General features: G+C 38.1%; 1 protein-coding gene across 3 annotated transcripts in view; it reads right to left on the reverse strand.

The window, feature by feature from the left end:
- RNF115 (ring finger protein 115) overlaps window positions 1-21,745 on the reverse strand; it is a 60,708-nt gene that overhangs the window by 15,193 nt on the left and 23,770 nt on the right. For all 3 annotated transcript variants that reach the window (XM_067727537.1, XM_067727539.1, XM_067727538.1), the window contains 2 exons: window positions 21,502-21,544; window positions 13,171-13,382 (listed from right to left, as the gene is read on the reverse strand). In XM_067727537.1, the coding sequence (XP_067583638.1) occupies window positions 13,171-13,382; window positions 21,502-21,544 (255 nt within the window). The remainder of the gene's footprint in view (window positions 1-13,170; window positions 13,383-21,501; window positions 21,545-21,745) is intronic.

Genomic DNA, 21,745 nt, shown 5'->3' on the forward strand with positions numbered 1-21,745 from the left:
ACACAAATGTTTACTGAATGACTTAAGAGACCCCAAGATGGGGTCCAATCAGATTGGACCTTGAAAGACATATATAATCTGTTAAGATAAAAAAAGGAGATTATAAAATAGATATAGTATGATTCCATTTCAATTATATAGATGTAGATATCTCATATATATATGGGAAAAGGTCTACATAATTATATATCAAGGTATAATAACTGTGGCTATTTCTGGGTAATGTTTTTTTAATCCATGACAAAAAACAAAACAAACCTATTACTTTTAAAGAGCAACAAAAAAAGTTAACAACCGAAAAGAAGTCATTTCTCAAAATCTGAGTTGTGATCAGTGGTCAGAAAATGTTAAGTCCCAGAACCTAGGGTTAACTTCAGGAAAACATATTCTTAAGGAAGGAAACCTTAAATGTTAAGAGTACCACACTGATGGGCTTCCCTGGTGGCGCAGTAGTTGAGAGTCTGCCTGGCGATGCAGGGGACACAGGTTCGTGCCCCAGTCCAGGAGGATCCCACATGCCGCGGAGCGGCTAGGCCCGTGAGCCATGGCCGCTGAGCCTGCGTGTCCGGAGCCTGTACTCCACAAAGAGAGAGGCCACAACAGTGAGAGGCCCGCATACCGCCAAAAACAAACAAACAAAAAAAAGAGTACCATACTGAAACAAAAGATAGGTTTTAATGTAATAAGTGCAAACTAAAGGGTGGTAATCTCTATGAAGCCAGGAAAATATGAATGTATTAGTGTTGATCTAATACAAAGCAAAGGAACAAATGAAAAACATAAATACTTTTCCATCCTAAAAAAAAAATCATTAAGATGAAATATGAGGACTTCCCTGGTGGTGCAGTGGTTAAGAATCCACCTGCCAATGCAGGGGACACGAGTTCGAGCCCTGGTCCAGGAAGATGCCACATGCCGTGGAGTAACTAAGCCCATGTGCCACAACTACTGAGCTTGAGCTCTAGAGCCCATGAGCCACAACCATTGAGCCCACGTGCCACAACTATTGAAGCCCGCGCACCTAGAGCCCATGCTCTGCAACAAGACAAGCCACCACAATGAGAAGCCTGCGTACCACGACGAAGAGTAGCCCCTGCTCGCCACAACTAAAGAAAGCCTGCGCACAGCAATGAAGACCCAATGCAATCAAAGATAAAAGTAATTTTTTTTTTTTTTTTTTTTTTTTTGCGGTATGTGGGCCTCTCACTGTTGTGGCCTTCTCCCGTTGCGGAGCACAGGCTCCGGACGCGCAGGCTCAGCGGCCATGGCTCACGGGCCCAGCCGCTCCGCGGCATGTGGGATCTTCCCAGACCAGGGCACGAACCCGTGTCCCCTGCATCGGCAGGCGGACTCTCAACCACTGCGCCACCAGGGAAGCCCAAAATTAATTTTTTTAAAAAAGATGAAATATGAATAATTCCTTAGGCTTATCACAATCCAAATGAAATTTCTCCAAAAGACTATGCAATTTCCTTTGCTGACTCTATACACACCAAGCAACCATCTGATTGCTTTTGATTTCTTGATATCTAGGAAATTCAAAGACATTATTAAGCTAATAAGCAGCAATGAGTTTTCCAGTCACTGAAGTAGAATTCCCCGAGTTGTAAATTAATAAATTACTCTTCTGGCACAGGTCAGATAATTATTTAAGGTTAGATAAGATGACCTGATTACACCCAGATAAACTATCATTTGAAAGCTGCAGATTAGAGGACTTTAGGCACACTCAATAAATATTTGCAGAATGGATGAACAATTGAAGACTTACCCTTCTTTATATGAGCAAAAAAGGCTTCACTCATGTCAATGAAAAAGCCAAAGAAAATACATCTCATTTCAGGAGAGCTCCTTAAATTTGTGTGAGGGGCACATTAATAATAACAATTAATAATTAATAATAATAACTAATAACAAAAACAATAATAATTAACAATTAATAACAAAGGCTAATCTCTGACATCTGATTTCTTAAATGACAAAGTACTCTGTCTACAGTAAAATGGGTGGAATGATCAGAAGGCTGAGATGTAGCCCATGGAAACCACTAGCTGAGAACCCGACGAGCAGGATAAAGTTATACTACTTCTCAAATCAACAGGACAAACTGTTATCAGGAAGAAGCCAAGCCAGGATTTAATCAATAAAAAAACCCTATAAAATACAAAATTGTAAAGTGTTTTCAAAACACTGGGTGACATTATAATGACAACTACTGCAAAGTAATAACAATCATGCAGAACAATCTGAGTAGACCTGCTAATCAGGCAGAGTAGTAATGTGCCCCAAAGATGTGTTGTGTTCCATTTACACTTACGTGAAAGAAAAGAGAAAATAAACTGAATTTAAAACTTCCCAAGTTCTACTCACTGACACACTAGTATGTGTCTCTTGGAAGAAAAATTTCTGAGAAAGTTAGGAAAATGCTTAATTCTTTTTTTTTTTAATTGGGAAGACTATAAGATACTGTTAAAATTTTTCAATTATTTTGAAACATTCATAATCCCACCAAATACAAATATCATCATTTTTGCCATATCCTGGCTCCAATATTTAACTGGCTTCATACCCTTAGGCAATTTACCTAACCTCTCTGTGCCTCAGTTTCTACTGTAGAACGGAGATATTCACAGTAACTTCTCCAGAGAGTTATATAGTGAAGATTAAATAAATACCTGAAAAGCACTTAGACTAGTACCTGGCACAAACTCTTAGCTATTATAACTACTGATTCATATGTTCCATACATACCTCTTAGCAACATAATTACAATTAATCATTCATTCAACACAAGTATATACAATGTCCACTATAAAACAGACACTACCTAGAAGCTGGGAATACAAAAACAAATGAAATTCCACCCTAGACCATTAACCCTAGAAGTAACTGAAAAGGTTGTAACAGATCTGGTCCCCCAAAAGATTCTAGGTCCAGATGAAATTACAGGTAACTTTTACCAAACCTTTAAGGAATAGATAATTCCTTATTTAAACTATTCCCAAGCCTAAGAACAAAGCAAGATTTCCCAGTTCATTTTATCAAACTAATACAACCCTGATACCCAAACTTGATAAAGATAACACAAGAAAATTACCAGCTCCCTTATGAATCAATGCAAAAATCCTAAAAAAGATTAGGAAGAAATCAACTCCAATAGTGTATTAAAAGATTAACACTCCTTGACTAGTTTTTATTCGAAGCCTGTTGAATTCAAACTGTTGGTTCAACGTGATAAAATCAATTAGTTAATATAATGCATTAATTGTTTAAAGAAGAAAAACTATAAGGGTCATTTTCATAGGACTGCAAAGGTCATTTGATAAAATCACTAGTCATCCTCAATTAAAAGCTCATAATAAATTAGGAATAAAATAAACCTTTCTTAATGTGATAGGAACCATATTAGGAACCAAAAGTGAATATGCTTAATAAAGAAACACTAATTCACTCTCATTTAAGTCAGGAAGAAGATAAAGATGGCTACACTTAGAGAACTTTGTTTTGATAATATAGTTAATGCAACAGATAAGAAAAAATAATGAGGCATAAACATAGGGGAAAAATACAAGCAATATTTGTATCAATCAACTGATACACCTGCTAATCTAGAAACCTTAGAGAACAAAATGAAAAACTATTAGAGCTAATAAGAGAATTCAATTAAGTAGCACGGGGCTGGGTAACAATCTATCTAATAATCAGTTTAAAATTAAGTGAAATCATAAAACTTTACTGAATAACATAAAAAAAGAACCAAACAAATTGAGATATGAGCCATGGGCCTAGATGAGAAGTTTCAATATCATAAAAAGTACCAACTGTCCCCAAATTAATATGAACTTCCAATCAAAATCCCAATGGGATGGGAGAGAGGTCAGAGATTGACAAATTGCATTTAAAATTCATCTGAAAGAGTAAATGTAAGAAAAGCATCCAAAAATTTTTGCAAAGGACCAATAACGAAGTGGACTTTCACTACTAGCTATCAAATCATACTATAAAATTATAGAAAGTAAATCAGTAAGACATAGGCACAGGAGTACACAAATAAAGATCAGACCATAACAGAGAATCCAGATAGAGATGAATATGAAACTCTATATATAACAAAGGTAACATTTCGAATCAGGTGGATTATTCAATAAATGAGAGGGGACAGACCCTTAACTCAAAAAATACACAAGAATAATACACTCACCACCAGACGTGTGGGCACAAAACACAAGCCAAGCCAGAGATCCTCCCTGGGAGTTGATAGACGCACATATCCTCTGGGATGAATGCTCTAATGTTCTTATAAACTTGGAACTACCATCAGCTACCTTTCATTTTACACAGGAGAGCTATCTAATAATGATGCCAACAAAGAGAGAGACAGATGAAGATAACATACTGATTGACCACCTAGATCCATCTAAGAACATCTAATTTACATCCGTGGTTCTTAATATTGTCCCTACACAGCAACTTAGGAATCCAAGGAGATGGTTTTGCTAGTTACAGTAAATAGGGTAGTACCATTCGTATTTAGTAGCAAGGAAAGAGCAGTGCTAGTCACCCTGCAAAGAAATGGGAGGAAAGCCAGGACCAAAAAGGAACTGTCCTCCAGCATGCATAATTTTTAAACATCCTGCCTGGACGTTCACTTGGGGAACATCTGTCTATAATTAACTGAGCCTAAACTCAACTCCATTCTACACAAAGTATTTCCAACTTGGTTTTAATATATACTGAATTAATTAATTAATTTATTTATTTATGGCTGCATTGGGTCTTCGTTGCTGTGCGCGGGCTTTCTCTAGTTGCAGCGAGTGGCGAGCGGTGGCTACTCTTCGTTGCAAATCAAAACTACAATGAAGTATCACCTCACACCACTCAGAATGGCCATCACCAAAACATCTACAAACAATAAATGCTGGAGAGGATCTGGAGAAAAGGGAACCCTCTTGCACTGTTAGTGGGAATGTAAATTGATACAGCCACTATGGAGAACAGTATGGAGGTTCCTTAAAAAAATAAAAATAGAACTACCATATGACCCAGCAATCCCACTAGTGGGCATATACCCTGAGAAAACCATAATTCAAAGAGTCATGTACCACAATGTTCATTGCAGCTCTATTTACAATAGCCAGGACATGGAAGCAACCTAAGTGTCTATCGACAGATGAATGGATGAAGAAGATGCGGCACATATATACAATGGAATATTACTCAGCCATAAAATGAAACAAAATTGAGTTATTTGTAGTGAGGTGGATGGACCTAGAGTCTGTCATACAGAGTGAAGTGAGTCAGAAACAGAAAAACAAATACAGTATGCTAACACATATATATGGAATCTAAAAAAAAAAAAAGGTTCTGAAGAACCTAGGGGCAGGACAGGAATAAAGATGCAGATGTAGAGAATGGACTTGAGGACACGGGGAGTGGGAAGGGTAAGCTGGGACGAAGAGAGTGGCATGGACATATACACACTACCAAATGTAAAATAGATAGCTAGTGGGAAGCAGCCGCATAGCACAGGGAGATCAGCTGGGTGCTTTGTGACCACCTAGAGGGGTGGGGTAGGGAGGGTGGGAGGGAGACGCAAAAGGGAGGAGATATGGGGATATATGTATATGTATAACTGATTCACTTTGTTATAAAGCAGAAACTAACACACTATTGTAAAGCAATTATACTCCAATAAAGATGTTAAAAAAAAAATAGACACAGAGGTGATCCAGATACTGAAGTTACCAAAAAAGGGCTTTAAATTAACTATGACTAGTATGTTCAAATAAAGATGGAGAATATCACCAAAGAATCTGAATCCATACAGCAATCAAATTGAAATTTTAGAAATGAAAATCATCATATCTGAAATAAGGAATTCCTTTGATAGGTTTAACAGTAGATCAAAAACAGCAGAAGATAAGACTAATGATACTGAAGGTGGGTCAATAGAAAATACCCAAAATGAAGTACAGAGAAAAAAAGAATTAAAAATACGGAAAGATAGATTCTCATAGACATACAAAAATATATAAATAAGGAGAAGTGTTCAATGCACTATAGTTTATAATGATGAAAAAAGAAAATCTAAAAGCTCTCCAATGTTCATTAGGGAATTGTCTAAATTAATTACCATACATTCATAAGATGGAATTCTATTCATGTGTTTAAATGCGACAGATCTGGCAGGTCTATAAGTAACGACATGGAAAGTTCGACAAAATATCCTGCTATGTGAAGAAAATTAGATAATAAAGATATCTAATTAGATATTGTCCCTACCCCCGTGGAGCAGTGAGAAAAAACTACAACAGGTATAAACGGGTACGTAAATTGGATTTTTTATTTTCCATATAAACACAGCAAAATTCATTTTTACACATCTCTAATGGTTGGCTATTTTCTTCCTAAGTGTGTACTTAGAATGAAAATGTAATATCTGGCATTTTCTGATCCTACAGCAGGAAGTAGTCTCTACTTAAGTGGAAAAAAAAAAACCAAACAAACAGCTAATGACTATACAGTCAATAATGTTTACACAGATAATACTGTGAAGTTTCTTTTCACAGCACATCTAAATAAGTGTAACAGAAGGACCCTATGGGGCCTTCCTGGGACAGACCCCACCATGTCCTCTGCCTGTCTCTTGTCTCTAGAAAAACTTTAGAATAAAATTAATCAGAGAAATGGGAAAATACAGAAGCAAAGGAAAGCAGTCAAACAAAACCAAACAATAGTTTAGTCGTTAAACAAACTCAAGGACCTTTAGTTCCTCTTCAAGGGCTACAGATAATATTCTGAGCCATAGCTTTTGAGCTGTTTTGCAGATACTGAAACCCATACCAGGTGGAAGAAGTTAACTACATGATGACCAGACTGTAGCCATGACATAAGCTGCTCCATCTTAACAATTCTGAGAACTGGCCTCAAGGAAATGGGAATAAACCAACCCTGGAACTGAAGATTAACTGTACTTAAAACAATCAAGATGATGCTGATCAGATCACCACATGACCAACTTCAAGATGACTGTTGGAGCTGACTGTGCTGTTCTGCACATAGGCCCCTCCCTCAACCTATACACCCCTGAAACTCCCCTTTCAAAGCTCCTGCCCCCTGATCGGAAGCAGGGGAGTTGACCTTTGAACACAAGTCTGCCTTCTCCCCAGGTTGCCAGCCTCCTAAATAAAGCAACCTTTCCCTTCCTACCAACAGTGGTCTCTCAAGTACTGGCTTTTGAAAGGCAAGCAGCTGAACCTGAGTTTGGTAACACAGGTAAAAAAAAAAACGTAGGTCCATTTAAAGAAAACATTAAATAATAATAATGATGATGACAGAGAGGAAAAAATTCATCAATACAGTACTTAAATGACTAAAACGCAGAAAACACTGATTTAGAGCCAAAATCACTGAGTTCATGACATCCACAAAAAAGGGGTCAGGGAGGGGTGCCCATGGTTAATATATTTTACAAGCAATAGGATTAAAATCTTCAGAAGATTGCTATAACATCGTTTAATATAAAATAATGAAATAACATGCCACTTATTCTATTAGCTGAAGTAGCTAATAAAATAGCTAATTAGCAGACACTGACAGGCTGACCCCAATCCATTCTCAACAGCCTTCTCCCTTGCCACCTCCTACTACAAAGGACAGAAAAGCTAAATCCATGCTCTCCTAGCTTTCTTTACAGCTGAGTGTGGGGAGCATGTGACAAAGTGCCCAGGGGATAGAATTTTCCAGGCAGGAAGTGAAGAGGTGGAAGTGGAGCAGTGAAAAAGATTTTCCTTTCCTTCAAAATATGGGACAAATAAACTGGTGCTATCCCTTTCCCCTTTCTTCCTGCCTCAAGTCCTAAGGCAGTAAGCATGAGGGAAAGACCAAGAGAATCACAGAGATCCAACCCTAACACGGTTGACACACTGAACTAATTTGCTGTGACCTACCTACAGACTTGTTATGTGTAAGAAAAAAAAAAGCTTGTTTGAGCCATCATTAAATCAGGTTATTTGTTGCTTGCATGTTACTAAGGTAATATGATTATCAGTAAAGGACATGTGAGAAAAGGAAGCTCATGTCTTTCTCCCACTCTTACTATCAGTTAAAGAGACAATGTAGTAGCAGAACAGACCACAATTTCCCATGGTATAAAAAGGCAAAGCAACCAAGGAGAACTGATTCAAGCTAATATCTTCACATTGATATTTTATTAGTCTGGCAAGGAATTTTTGAGCAAAACGTTTTAAAATTTGACCCCTGTCTTCTTTAACTGTACGTGGCCCAGCTCAACGGCTCTGTGAGAAGAGTGTATACAGCCTAGTGCCTAAAAAATCCTAGGCATTTGGTAAATGCTAGTCACCTACGTCTCTAGTAGATTGCAGACAGGACATATGGCTGCCTAACCGCATTCATATTGTTTTTAAGCATTCAAACGGTACAACTGACAAATTAGGGTAAATCTCCCTGTTCTTATTTGACAACTAAAAAAAAAAATCTTCTTGAAAGATTTTATTTCCATTAAAGGAAACGCAGCAGAAGCTCCATTTGTCCAACTGGCAAGAAATTATCAGCTAATAATCAGAGAAACACGGGATGATCACTTTACTTAGATGTCCCAACTCTCTTATTAATTTAAGGGCTGTGAACAAGGGCTGCTACCTAAAATGCTTAGATCCAATTTCTCTGGCCAAACTAAGATTATCTGATCATCAAAATGAATAATGATCAAAACAAAATGCATGAGTCTGGGCTAAAATAAGTAGACAGATAAGGTAGGGCAGGGAGAGAGAAAAACTTTTTTTTTAACAACAGATTGTCTAATAGCTGTAGAAAGAATCAAAGAAATAGAAAATCATTATTGTATAGCCATTATAGTAATAATTCAGGCAAGAATCATCAATGGAGTCTAATATCATTAGGTAAAAAGCTATTAGAGAACCAGATATTTACTCAATCTCCAAGTATCACCTCAGACTATATATTAATTACAAAAGAGAAAGGGCACCTTTATAAGAAAAATTTGGCAGGCACTGCCTTAACCAAATGGTCAAACTTAACATCACCCATGATGGGTCAAGCTGACATCATGTGCACCCTCTGTTGTGATACACCGAGAAGGATACATCATTTATTTTGTATTCTTGCTCAGATATTTAATCTGAATGAAGAAACAACCAGACAAATCCAAATTAATGGACATCTTGCAAAAACCCCAAAAAACAAAAAACTTGTCTTGACTCTTCAAACTAAGGAAGGTCATGTGTGGGTTTTCCAGCTGGCAGCACGAACTAGACCCCCAGCCACGAGCAAGCATTAACCACCAGACATGTAAGCAAATAAGCCTGCAAATTCCAGTCAAGTCTTCAGCTTTAAGTCTTCTAGCTGTGGTCCCAGACATCATACAGCAAAGACAAACTATTTCCCCATACCCTATCCAAACTACTGACCCAAAGAAACGGTGAGAGAGAATACATGATTATTACTGTTTTAAGTCACCAAGTTTTAGAGTAACTTGTTATGCAATAATAGATAACTAACAGAGGCTCTACTAAGGCAGAATCTCAATCTTCCTCAATAATACCTACCTCATAGGGTTACTGGGAACATTAAATGGGCTAATGAATGTCAAGCCTGGCACAGTATGTATTCTTCATGAATGCTACCTAGTATTAAAATAACTTCAATTTGTGTAGTTAGAAGTATGAATAGAAGAATGCATAAGGTGCTTTGGGGAAGCACAAAAGAAGAGCGTTTGATACAGTCCTGGGGGTCATGGGAGGCTTCCTAAATTCAGTGAAGGACTGATTAATTGGGTTAAAAAAGCAGTAGAGGTACTTCTGCCAGAGAAAACAGATTAAGAAAACATATAGAAGCATGAAACAGTATGGCATATGTAGAAAACTACAAGTTTCATATTGGTAGAATTAAAAAAAAGCAAGAAGTGACCAGAAACAAGGCTACAGAAGTCGGGAGGGTTCAAAACCTCCATAAAGAGGGCCTTGTATATGAAGTTATAGACCCCATGACAACGGATTTTAAGGCAGGAAGTGATACGGATCTGAACACTGAGGCACATAATCCTGCAAGGGTAATATGGGAGTAAATTTAAGAATGATAAAGCTTTGAGGGAGACTAATGCAATAGTGCAGGCAAACAAGAAAAGATGTAGATATGAACCAGGGGGAAAATGGCTGGACAAAATGGGAGTTGAGAAATAGGAAAAAAAATCAGAAAGACTTAATGTTTGATTGGATGTGTATATGAGCTGGATGAGACAAAGAAAAGATTCTAGATTAATGCCTAGGTAGAGAGTGGTACTTCCAATCAAAATCAGAAATAAAGAAAAAGGATCAGGTCTGGAAGAAAAGAGTTTGGTTTCCATTTTTGTGAGTTTGTAGTACCTATGGAACATCCAAATAGAAATGTCTAACAAGAGGTTATACATTCAAATCTTAAATTAGGGAGAAAAGTCAAAAAGAAATATAGATTTGGGAGTGTTTGTATACAGGTAATTATTAGAACTGTGAGAGAACCTAATAATGGCCAGAAAACGCTTACAGAGCAGTATTCTCAACCAGAGACAATTTTGCTCCCCCAGGGGAACATCTGGCAATATCTGGAGACATTTTTGGTTGTCATAACTTTGGGGGAGGGGGGGTTGGTTACTGCATGTAGTAGGTAGAGGCCAGGGATGCTCCTAAACATCCTACAACATACAGGAGAGCCCTACAGAACAAAATTATCCAGCCAAAATGTCAACAGTCCCAAAGTTAAGAAACCTTGTTGAAGGGTAAGAAGAAAACCAAAATGAAGGAAACACCTTAGGAAAACAAATATACAGAAATACTATCCACAAGAAGGAGAAGTCAGAAAATAGGTAAGTCAAGAAAATATACTATCATGGAAGTCACAGAAGTAGAGAATTTCTAGAGGGAAGAAAAAGACCAAAAATGTTGAATTCAGTGAATTGGACCCATGCGATAAAAATTTTAAAGTATCCACTGGGGATGTAACCAGAATAGAAGGTCACCAGGGATTTTAGTGAAAAAAGGGCCAGACTATAGGAGCAGAAGCATAATAAGAGATTAGAAAGTACATAAAATAAACATAGGCTCCCCTTAAGAAATCTTATTCAAAGGGGAAGGAAATAAGATTAGGCAGTAACTAAAGCAGTGGTTCTCAACGCTGGCTACAATCAGAATAACCGAAGGAGCTTTTAAAAATTACAAATGCTTGGACCTCACCCAGAATAATTAAATCAGAATCCCTGGGGGTATGGCCCAGGTATCTGTATTCTAAAAAATATCCTCAGTGACACTAATGTATAGCCAAAATTGAAAACCACAGAGCTAAAGGAGGAGGGAGGGGTATAAGGGGACGGGGCAGGGAGCAGTAAAGGGGGAAAAGAGAACAGGGAGAAGAAAATGAATGAAACAAAATCCCAAAAGAAATAGGTACATGGGCTGATGGAGTTGCTTTGAAAAAAAGAAAGGATACCTCATCTCAGGAGACTGGAAGGAAAAATAAATACTGATGTCAAAGAAATTGGGCACAGGGATTTGGGGAGTTCATGCCTAAAGTCCTAATTTTTATAATGAAGAATACAAATAAGCTGCTGAGAATCATCTACTAGATAGGAAATTCAGAGACTGAAATGTAGTGATCGTTCAAAATATTTGCAGAGGGAAATGCAAATTAAAAGCACTGACAGTTTAATGGAGATTAAATGCCCTTTACCAGCTGCAGGGGCACCAGTGGGCACATTTATATGATTTTCCTCCAGCAGTACTTATCCATCGCCAAGTAAAGGAGCATGGAAAAGTGGACCACAGCACTGACTGGCAGTTTAGCGGGTGGGAGAAAAAGCACAGGATGTAAAAGTTTAGATGAACTGTAGTTGAGGAGTTCAACAACAGGGTCCAAGCCAGGTAGTAAAGGGAAAGTAATACAGATACAGTTTAACTGGCACAGGAAATGATGGATTTACCTCTGAGCACCATAAGTTATTAAAAGTCTAAGATATCATTGGCTTTTGTCCTAGACAATCCCATTAAATCAGACTTCCCATAGCCTATAATTGTCCTAAGAAAGACTGTCTGCAACTAACTTTGAAATTTACAAAATATAAGACGAACTAATGGACAAATCAATGGATAGATATGTGACAACGTAAGTATAGTAAAATATTAATAGTAAAATCTAGGTGTGTAGAGGGGAGGGGAGTGTAGACTCTAGAACAGCAGTGTCCAATAGGACTTTCTGAGATGATGGAAATGTTTATAACCTGTGCTGTGAAATATGGTGTCTACTCGATATCTGTGGCTACTGAGCACTTGAAAAGTGGTGAGTGTGACTGAGGAATTTTGAGTCTTTTGAACTTTTAATTAATTTAAATTGATATAACCGCATGTGGCTAGCAGCTGCTATCTCAGTGCAGCACAAGATGCATATATCCCTGGGTTCAAGTCCTAGATTCACCATTGATCCAAGTTACCTTACTTCTCTGAGTCTTAGTTTATTCTTATATAAAATGAGAATAGCAACAATACCTACCATTTTATATGGATTAAATGAGATAAGAGAAAAAGCATGAAGCACAATCCTATGCATACAGCAAACACTTAGAAAAATCAGTGTTTATTATTCCTACTAAAAGGGATCCATGAGATCAAGTAGCACCATCTGTTTTGCTTACCATTATATCCCCAGTATCCAGTACAAGTGTCCCAGCATAAAAGACACTCAATAAATATTTGTTGCATGAATGTTTTGCAGAAGACTATATCATTATTAAATTTCATATTAAGTGCATTGCCCTAATCTATTGAGGTCTTTTTGAATCCTAATGTCATCCAATATATCTGCTATCCCTTTCAGTATCTTCTGAAGTTTTGACAAACATATCACTGATATATTAATCTGAAATATTAATAAAAATATTAACCAGAGACCTATATCATTAGTTTTATCATCCGTCAGTTTATCATCAGTAAATTATACTAGTTGAGTATAGACACTCAATTTAGCTTCATTTTCATTCTGTATATATATCCCCATCTTGTCTACAAAGGTAATAAGTATGAAAACCTTATAAAGATTAGATTATGTCAATATGTCCTTCATTGAAACTACCCTTTAAAAGAACTTAAATAACAACTTTGCACTCACCTTTCAAAAGCAGGGGATCTATCAGGACGAGTACTTCCTCGAGATCTGTATCTTTGAGTCACTGACAGCCGTGGCGGCCGACTTGGTCCCCAGAAGTCAGTGTGAGTTTGGTGACCCCTCTCATTGGCTCTATTATCTTGGTCCAGTAGACTGCTACTTAGAAAGGGTCTAAAATCTTGGAAAAACATCGTGGGGTCCAAATGGTCCCAGAACTAGTAAAAACCAGAAATAAAGCACATGTTACTGGTTTTAAGAAAAGGAGAAAGAGGAAACAGGAAGAAGAAATACTGAAAAAAGAGAGGATTAACTTTTAACACTTCAAAATTCAGCAGTTCCGAATTAAAGAAATGTATGCTTCTCCAATTTCATGGAGGAGAAAAGAGAAGTCTTTCAAGTATATGCACAGGGGGAAAAATTTATATACCAAGAAACTATTTCCTTCATATAGAAACAAGCCAGGACTTCCCTGGTGGCGCAGTGGTTAAGAATCCGCCTGCAAACGCAGGGGACACAGGTTCGAGCCCTGCTCTGGGAAGATCCCACATGCCACGGAGCAACTAAGCCCAGGAGCCACAACTACTGAGCCTGCACTCTAGAGCCCGCGAGCCACAACTACTGAGCCTGCGTGCTGCAACTACTGAAGCCCGTGTGCCTAAAGCCCGTGCTGCGCAACAAGAGAAGCCACTGCAATGAGAAGCCCGCGCACTGCAACAAAGAGTAGCTGCCGCTCACCGCAACTAGATAAAGCCCGCAACGCAGCAATGAAGACCCAACGCTGCCAAAAATAAATTAATTAATTTAAAAACAAAAAAAGAAACAAGCCAATGTCTGGACCTTAACACTGAGCTCAGATCCACATGCCTCTGACCAGTTTCCCATACTAAAAATAAAAACTTGAGCCAAAGGTGATCATGAACTTCTGTCCTAAGCATAGTCAACCATCTAGATCAACACTACAACCTTGTGTTTTGTAACAATGACATCCACATTTCCACCATAGAATAAAGATTAAACAAAATGGATGTATTTATACACTTGTAAAAAAAAAGGCAGCATCACCACAAAGTGAAGACACATGTCTATAAAATACTTAACTTACAGAAGGTTCATCAGAAAGCTGTGGCAAAGCTGTGACAAAGCAGTGTAAGAATGCCTGATAAGACCATTCTATTGTACACACTTTTTACTAAAAGGGTCTTGGTGGGGGGAGTGTTTGTTGGGTTTGGCCAAGGAATCACTAAACAAAGAGTAAATGGAAAAAAAAACAAATTACGTCTGAAATAATTTAAATTTTATTTATCTGTTTATCCATCCACCTGTTGACAGGCATTTGGGTTGTTTCTAATTTTTTATTATTACAAATAGTTGCTATGAACAATTATGTACATATCTTAGAGGAGTGGAATGGCTGAATCATATGGCTGATGTATTTTTATCTTTTTTAAAAAACAGCTAGCCTGTTTTCTAAAGTGGTTGTACCATTTTTACATTCAATTTCAGTTGCTCCATAGCCTCACCAAAAGTTAATATTGTCAGTCTTAAATTTTAACGATGCTGTAAGTGGTATAGTGGTATTTCATTTTGGTGGTTTTTATTTTTTGGCCATGCCACGCGGCATGTGGGATATTAGTTCCCCAACCAGGGACTGAACCCATGCCCTCTGCAGTGGAAGCAGAGTCCTAACCACTGGACCACCAAAGAATCCCCTCATTGTGGTTTTAATTTGCAATTCGCTAATGACTAATGATGTTGAGCATTTTTTTTTTTTGCCATCTGTATATCTTCTTTGGTGAAGTAGATTGTTCAAATCTTTTGCCATTTTCTGAAACTGGGTTGTTTTCTCATTATTCCATTTTAAAAGGTCTCTACATAGCCTGGATACAAGTTTTTTTTTTAAATAAATTTATTTATTTATTCATTTTATTTTTGGCTACGTTGGGTCTCTAGAAAATAAATTTATTTGTTCAATAAATTAAGGAAAATTAGAATAGTTTTTTAAAAAGAATAAGAAGCACTAGAATGACTACCAGGAGCAGTGGATATTGAAAGAAAAATAAAAACAGTGCTCATCCTCAAATCAGCTCACGGATGCCTGGAATATAAGGCTCAAAAATAAAAGGAAATTAAGAGGTTTATAATATGCTGGCTGGGAAAGAAAGGACTCTCAGAACAAATCTCAAGACTATGGGTGAGGGGTTTCCCTGGTGGCATGGTGGTTGAGAATCCGCCTGCCAATGCAGGGGACCCGGGTTCAAGACCTGGTCCAGGAAGATCCCTCAGGCTGCAAAGCAACTAAGCCCCTGTGCCACAACTACTGAGCCTACGCACTAGAGCCCGCGAGCCACAACTACTGAGTCCACGTGCCACAACTACTGAAGCCCGCACACACCTAGAGCCCATGCTCCGCAACAAGAGAAGCCACAGCAATGAGAAGCCCGCGCACTGCCACCAAGAGTAGCCTCCGCTCGCAGCCACTAGAGAAAGCCCACGCACAGCAACGAAGACCCAACGCAGCCAAAAATAAATTAAATAAATAAATTTTTTTATAAAAGGCTATGGGTGACTATGGCAAATTCCTAAATTTTATAAAAATAGAGTATTCAAATGTCATTCACAAAGAAAAAAATACGATGTCCAATGCCCACCCACCCCCCAAAATGTAAACACTCTGCCATAAACAATCTCTTGAAAGGCACCTTTTCCCAAATGAGTTTAAATTTAGAGGCTATGGACTCTGGTCAACTGGCAGTCACTGAACAAAAAACTGGCAAGGCTGACACCAAGACTGTTTTCTGTTTCACTCTTCTTCCTTCAGCTACCACTGAGTTGATGTTATGGTCTTTGCTTAGCAACAGTATTACTGGTGTGAACTTAGTCACGAATGACATAAACATAGTTATTCTTTGAACAACTGTTGAAGAGCTCAGGAGTTTTACTTGATATTTCCAAATGGACTGGATGTGAAGTAGGCAGCACTGTGAAATGAGCTATTTTAACCCTTCATACTAAAAAGTGAGACAGATGAAAGATTTGGTTGAGTTAATTCAACCTTTAAGATCCCATCCAGGCTGCAGCTGCTCAAAGAACCCAAACTCTACCTGGCATTTGAGTACAAGCCCTCTGGCTGAGACTGGGAGAACAGCAAACAGGTAAAGGATGATTTACTTGGTAAAGGAAAGTTAAAGGTTTGAAATCTTTAACTTCTTTTCACTAGGTTTAATCATTTAAAATTACCATCTTTGTAGGTCAAAAACAGTAGAATATCAACACTTTTATTTATTGTAGTTCAATTTAATTTAACTTTATGTTGTTCTTGATTATTTCAGAGCTTTCTCCACAGGTCCCAGGAACACACACAAAAGAGCATGAGCTGGTAATGGAGAGAGCCTTCATGAAGGTGGAAGTAAAACTGCCCTCAAAGCCTACTGATCTCCTCCCCTAACTACCAGAGGTACTAGTCCCAATCCCCTGCTAACTATAGACTTAAATTACTAAACCCAAAGGGGAGGAGGGAGGAATCAGAGCTTTCATGTTCACCTCTGACCTCTTCATTCATTCGTCATTACTCTTCCCTACCAGAGGAGTGATGCATCTGATTGGTGAGTGGCAAAAGTTTTTGCTAATTAGCAAAAGTTCTGCTAATTCGCATTTCTCCAATGGATGGAGTTCATTTATAAGGAGGCTGCATAAATGCAAAAGAAGTGGTTCTGAGTATTTGTGCCTGCTCAGCAGCCTCTAATTCTCAAGTGGGTCATCCTGTGCAGACTTAGGATGTTCATTTGGCCACAGATCAACTGTGCTCTCCATTTGGCTGAATAAAAACTAAATCTTTATTTCCATCTGCCTGGCGTCTATGTTTTATTTCTCAGTATGTTCTGGACGCTCAAATGGAGGGAAGAGGTATGATCAATTATCAACCATCACATATAACCAGACAGGTTTTAACACAGGATAACAGTTTAATATAGCACAGGCATGAAATAATACGAAGTCATAAAATATATAATTCTTATAACTATGAAGAGACAAGAAAAAAGATTTATGACATAATCCTAAGTAAATTTTAAAAATCAGAAATACAATACAGTATATCCTATGATTATATCTGAAAAGTTATGAAGCATGAATGTGAGAAATGGAAAGTATTAAAAATAAACAAATAAAGTAAAAATAAGGTAATGAGAATATGGAAGATTTTTCATTTTTAAAAAATCTTCTTAATGTTGTTACAATATTTTTCAGTATCTATGCCTCAAGACAAAACCTGAAAGGAAATGTATGGAGAAAGGGGGCTTAGTAGAGCGGGACTCCAGATGCTTTTTAATACCTTTTCTATTGCCCATTGTAATGTTGCATATGTAGCAAAACAAACTTTATTTAAATAAATATAAATCAGACTGCTCAGAGTACCCTGCCTTCTTGCACACCTGGGAGTTCTTTTTCTAGAAAGCCATCTATCTTATTTTCTGCTAATCTGAGGCAGCAGCTACAGCCGCTCTTGCACTGAAGTGATAAAACTGAGGTAAGTTGAGACCTTCCGATCAGATGTCTCACTGGCACCAGGTCATGGTCAGAAGCTTTCAAGTAGTCAATGAAACCCCTCAGATAGCCATGGGCTCCATTCCCCAGGTTATCAACAGGAACCTCAGTATAGCTATGTCCTCTCTCTATACAAACTGCTAGCAACATTTCTAAATTCACTCTCCACTGACCCTCACACATCACTCATAGTTCCCATTTAACTGGCAACACTCCTCCATCCTCATACACCCTCCTTATCTCCCCCACCCCAGACCCAATTCAGAAAAAAAAATCAATACCAATTATATGAGAAATTTTGCTTGGACTAAGCCTCTTCTGATATATCTAGTATTTTAAGAATTCAGCTATTAGTAAATGCTAATTAAGAAAATAACCTCTTCATTGTACAAGCAACTCTGGCTGAAGAAAAACAGAGCAAAATTGAGCATAAGCCTTTGCTGAAATTACCAACTGAAATATAGAAAAGAAAAATAGCTTTCGTTTCCACACATAATTTTCTTTTTATTGACTGACTGATTGATTGATTGACTGATTTTTGGCTGCACTGGGTCTTCATTGCTGCACATGGACTTTTTCTAGTTGCGGTGAGTGGGAGCTACTCTTCGTTGCGGTGCGTGGGCTTCTTATTGCGGTGGCTTCTCTTGTTACAGACCACGGGCTATAGGCGCGCGGGCTTCAGTAGTTGTGGCACACGGACTCAGTAGTTGTGGCTCACGGGCTCTAGAGCGCAGGCTCGGTAGTTGTAGCGCACGGGCTTAGTTGCTCTGTGGCATGTGGGATCTTCCTGGACCAGGGCTCGAACCCATGTCCCCTGCATTGGCAGGCGGATTCTTAACCACTGTGCCACCAGGGAAGCCCTCTCCACACATAATTTTCTTTCTAAGTTTTTCCTCCAGGGACATGGGTATAAGACCTTATGGCCTATGAATACTATCTTGAGATAGCATTTCTCACCTCTTTGCTTATCTAAATTCCACATACCCTTTAAGGCTCTAGTACTTGAAGCCTTGTTTTACCTTCTCCATGAAGGAGTTTTACCTTCTCCATGAAGTCTTAATAATGGCTAAAATTTATTAAGCGCTCACTATATGGCAGGCACACTGGCCCACACACCTGGCATGTATCAACTCACCTAATCCTCATGACAACCCTCTGAGGTAGGTATTATTATTTTCCCCAACTTATAAAGGAGAACATAGAGGCACAGAGAAATTCTAAGTAATTCTGCCCAGGTTACCTAGTCAGTAAGCAGTAGACCCAGGGTTTAAACTCAGGCAGTCTGGATCCGTGCATATCACTATGTCATTTGACCTCTTTCCTAAAGATTTTAGTCTTCCCAAAGACTGCAGCCCACCTAATCTCTCCCTTCTACTGTACTTGTTACATCCCCATAATAAGTTTATTATACTCTCTGTACACACTTGTTTTCATATCTGTTTCATATGTTTGCACTTGTTCCCCAAATAAATTATAAGTTCCTTGCTGGCAAGGCAACCATAACATTTGCTTCTTGCTCCTACTTCTAGCAGAGTGCTGGAAGTGCACTAAACATATACTTCTTAGATGATTTTTTTAAATCCCTGACAACTTCTACAGTATTAAAAGAAAATACTTTTTTTTTCTATTTTTTAAGTGCAAAATATCGTTTAAAAAGGAGAAAACTGAAATATTCAGGCATGATGACAAGGGAAAACTGGGCATAATCATGCCCTTGCTACAAACCCTTAAGAACATGAAGTCACAGGCTATGACTAAGCAAAATTACTTCAACACCTGAAGGATAACTTATGCAGTCAGTGTCAGATTTAGCATTACTGAAGTTAGGAAACTGACTATATATATTTATTTTTCTTCTGAATGCATCTCCTCCTGGTGAGTCATATCTATAAAACTGACAGACCAATGTATTTCCATCTCCTAAAAGAGAACTAACACTTAAGGAAAATCAGATGAAGTCTCTTCTGATGCATATGCATAACCAGTAAGTGAAAATCTGTGTAATCAGGAATAGCATACACAAGGAAAAAAATTACTAAAACCGGAAAGGCTTCCAGGCCTGGTTAGCAGAATCAATTTTAAGTAATATTTTTCCATCCACCAAAATGAGAAAGTGGGAGTTCAAAGACATAATCTGTCTTGAATCACACTAATCAACCCATGTACCAAGGCAGTTCAGAGTTAAGCAAAAAGCTGAATGCTGGATATTAAGAAGTACCACAGGGGCTTCCCTGGTGGCGCGGTGGTTGAGAGTCCGCCTGCCGATGCAGGGGACTCGGGTTCGTGCCCCAGTCTGGGAAGATCCCACATGCCGCGGAGCGGCTGGGCCTGTGAGCCATGGCCGCTGAGCCTGCGCGTCCAAAGCCTGTGCTCCGCAACGGGAGAGGCCACAACAGGGAGAGGCCTGCATATGGCAAAAAAAAAAAAAAAAAAGTACCACAGACCATAAGTAAAAGAAAATACCTTAATAAAACAGGACTGTTACCCAAACATTTCATTAAGTTTCTTGACTATAAATCTAACAACGGAGAAATCTGGGGAGCTGGGAATTCCCTGGCGGTCCAGTGGTTAGGACTTGGCGCTTTCACTGCCAGGGCCCAGGTTCAATCCCTGGTTGAGGAACTAAGATCCAGCAAGCTGAGCAGCAAGTCCAAAAAAATTTTTTTAAAAACCTGGGAGCTACAGGTCTTAAGATGATTTTCAGAGGATAAAGGAGAGAAGCTTAGGGTTTTATAGGTTTCTTATTGAATACCAGTTTTCAAATACACAGCAAATACAGTTTTAATTTATACACAAATAACTACCAAAAAGTTTTGCTAGTTCTTCAGGTACTTGAACTATCTCCAAAAAAGGCTAATGTGATCCTGAAACACAAAGAAATTCTGATTATGGGATTTAAGGGGTTTTTTTTCTTTTAGCATCTGTTAGCTTTCTAGAGCTAACCAAGCTGTGCGGCAATAGGAGCAAAAGCAAACCAGTGTTTTTTGTAGGCAGAGCTGGTCTGTCCCTTGTGAGGTAACAGTCTCTAAATGCTAATAAACAAAGAGTACTTAATGCCACTTAAAATTGTACACTTAAATTGTACACTTAAAAATGGTTAAAATGGTCCAAAACCACCAGATTTTAAGTCAATGGATTAAATGAAAAAGAAAATTACTGCGTTTAATTTAAAATGGTATTCAAGGATACAGATTAATGTCTTATTTTCAAATCCTAGTTAAGATTATTTTTCCCAAAAAATACGGATGCTGCATTATATAAAGAACTGGAAATTAATTGTAGGTCCCATCTTGAGACCTGGAAGGCAAGCAAATATCTTATCCTTAATCTAGCCCTGAAATTCCAATTACAAACTACCACAATCATTAAAGGTAATCTCTAGAAACCAGTACCTCTGTGTAAAATCATAGACTGTGCCTCATTGTGACTTCAATTACAACTCATCCTGGCCTGTTCTTTACTTGACTGTCAGACCATTAAGAGTCTGCAACACTGTTATTTAAAAAACAATACAAGCTTTTTATTCTCACACCATATACACAATATAGAAGCAGAAACCAGAACTGAAAACATCACCAGGTTTCAAATATAGCACAGCTCTCTCCTAATCAAAGGTTTACTAAAAGTAACATGCCAAAGCCCCAACTATTGAACACAAATCTTTCTAAGACTACTCTTGCCCATATTTTTCTTATACATTCTGATGTTTTGCTGCACTGGGAAGTGAAAATCTGTCATGGTTTTAACACCCACCCACTATCTAAAGAATCCATACAGCCAACGGAAACTTACCTCTGCAAAATGTGTTGATGTGCTGCTGCCACCACCTAAAAAACTGAAGAGAAAAAGCAATGAGTAGTGATTCTATTCCCAGGAACAAGCTTCCCTCCTGGAAGCTAAATATAGAATGGTACAATGAGAGCAAATCCCAATAAGGAAAAATAACTCATCCCAACATGACACCCTCAAAGGAAATTATGAAGAACTGGCATGTGGATTAATCTATGAAAAATATTATAACAAACTACAAAATCAA

This window comes from Pseudorca crassidens, chromosome 2, assembly GCF_039906515.1.
Source record: "Pseudorca crassidens isolate mPseCra1 chromosome 2, mPseCra1.hap1, whole genome shotgun sequence".
NCBI classification, from domain to species: Eukaryota; Metazoa; Chordata; class Mammalia; order Artiodactyla; family Delphinidae; genus Pseudorca; species Pseudorca crassidens.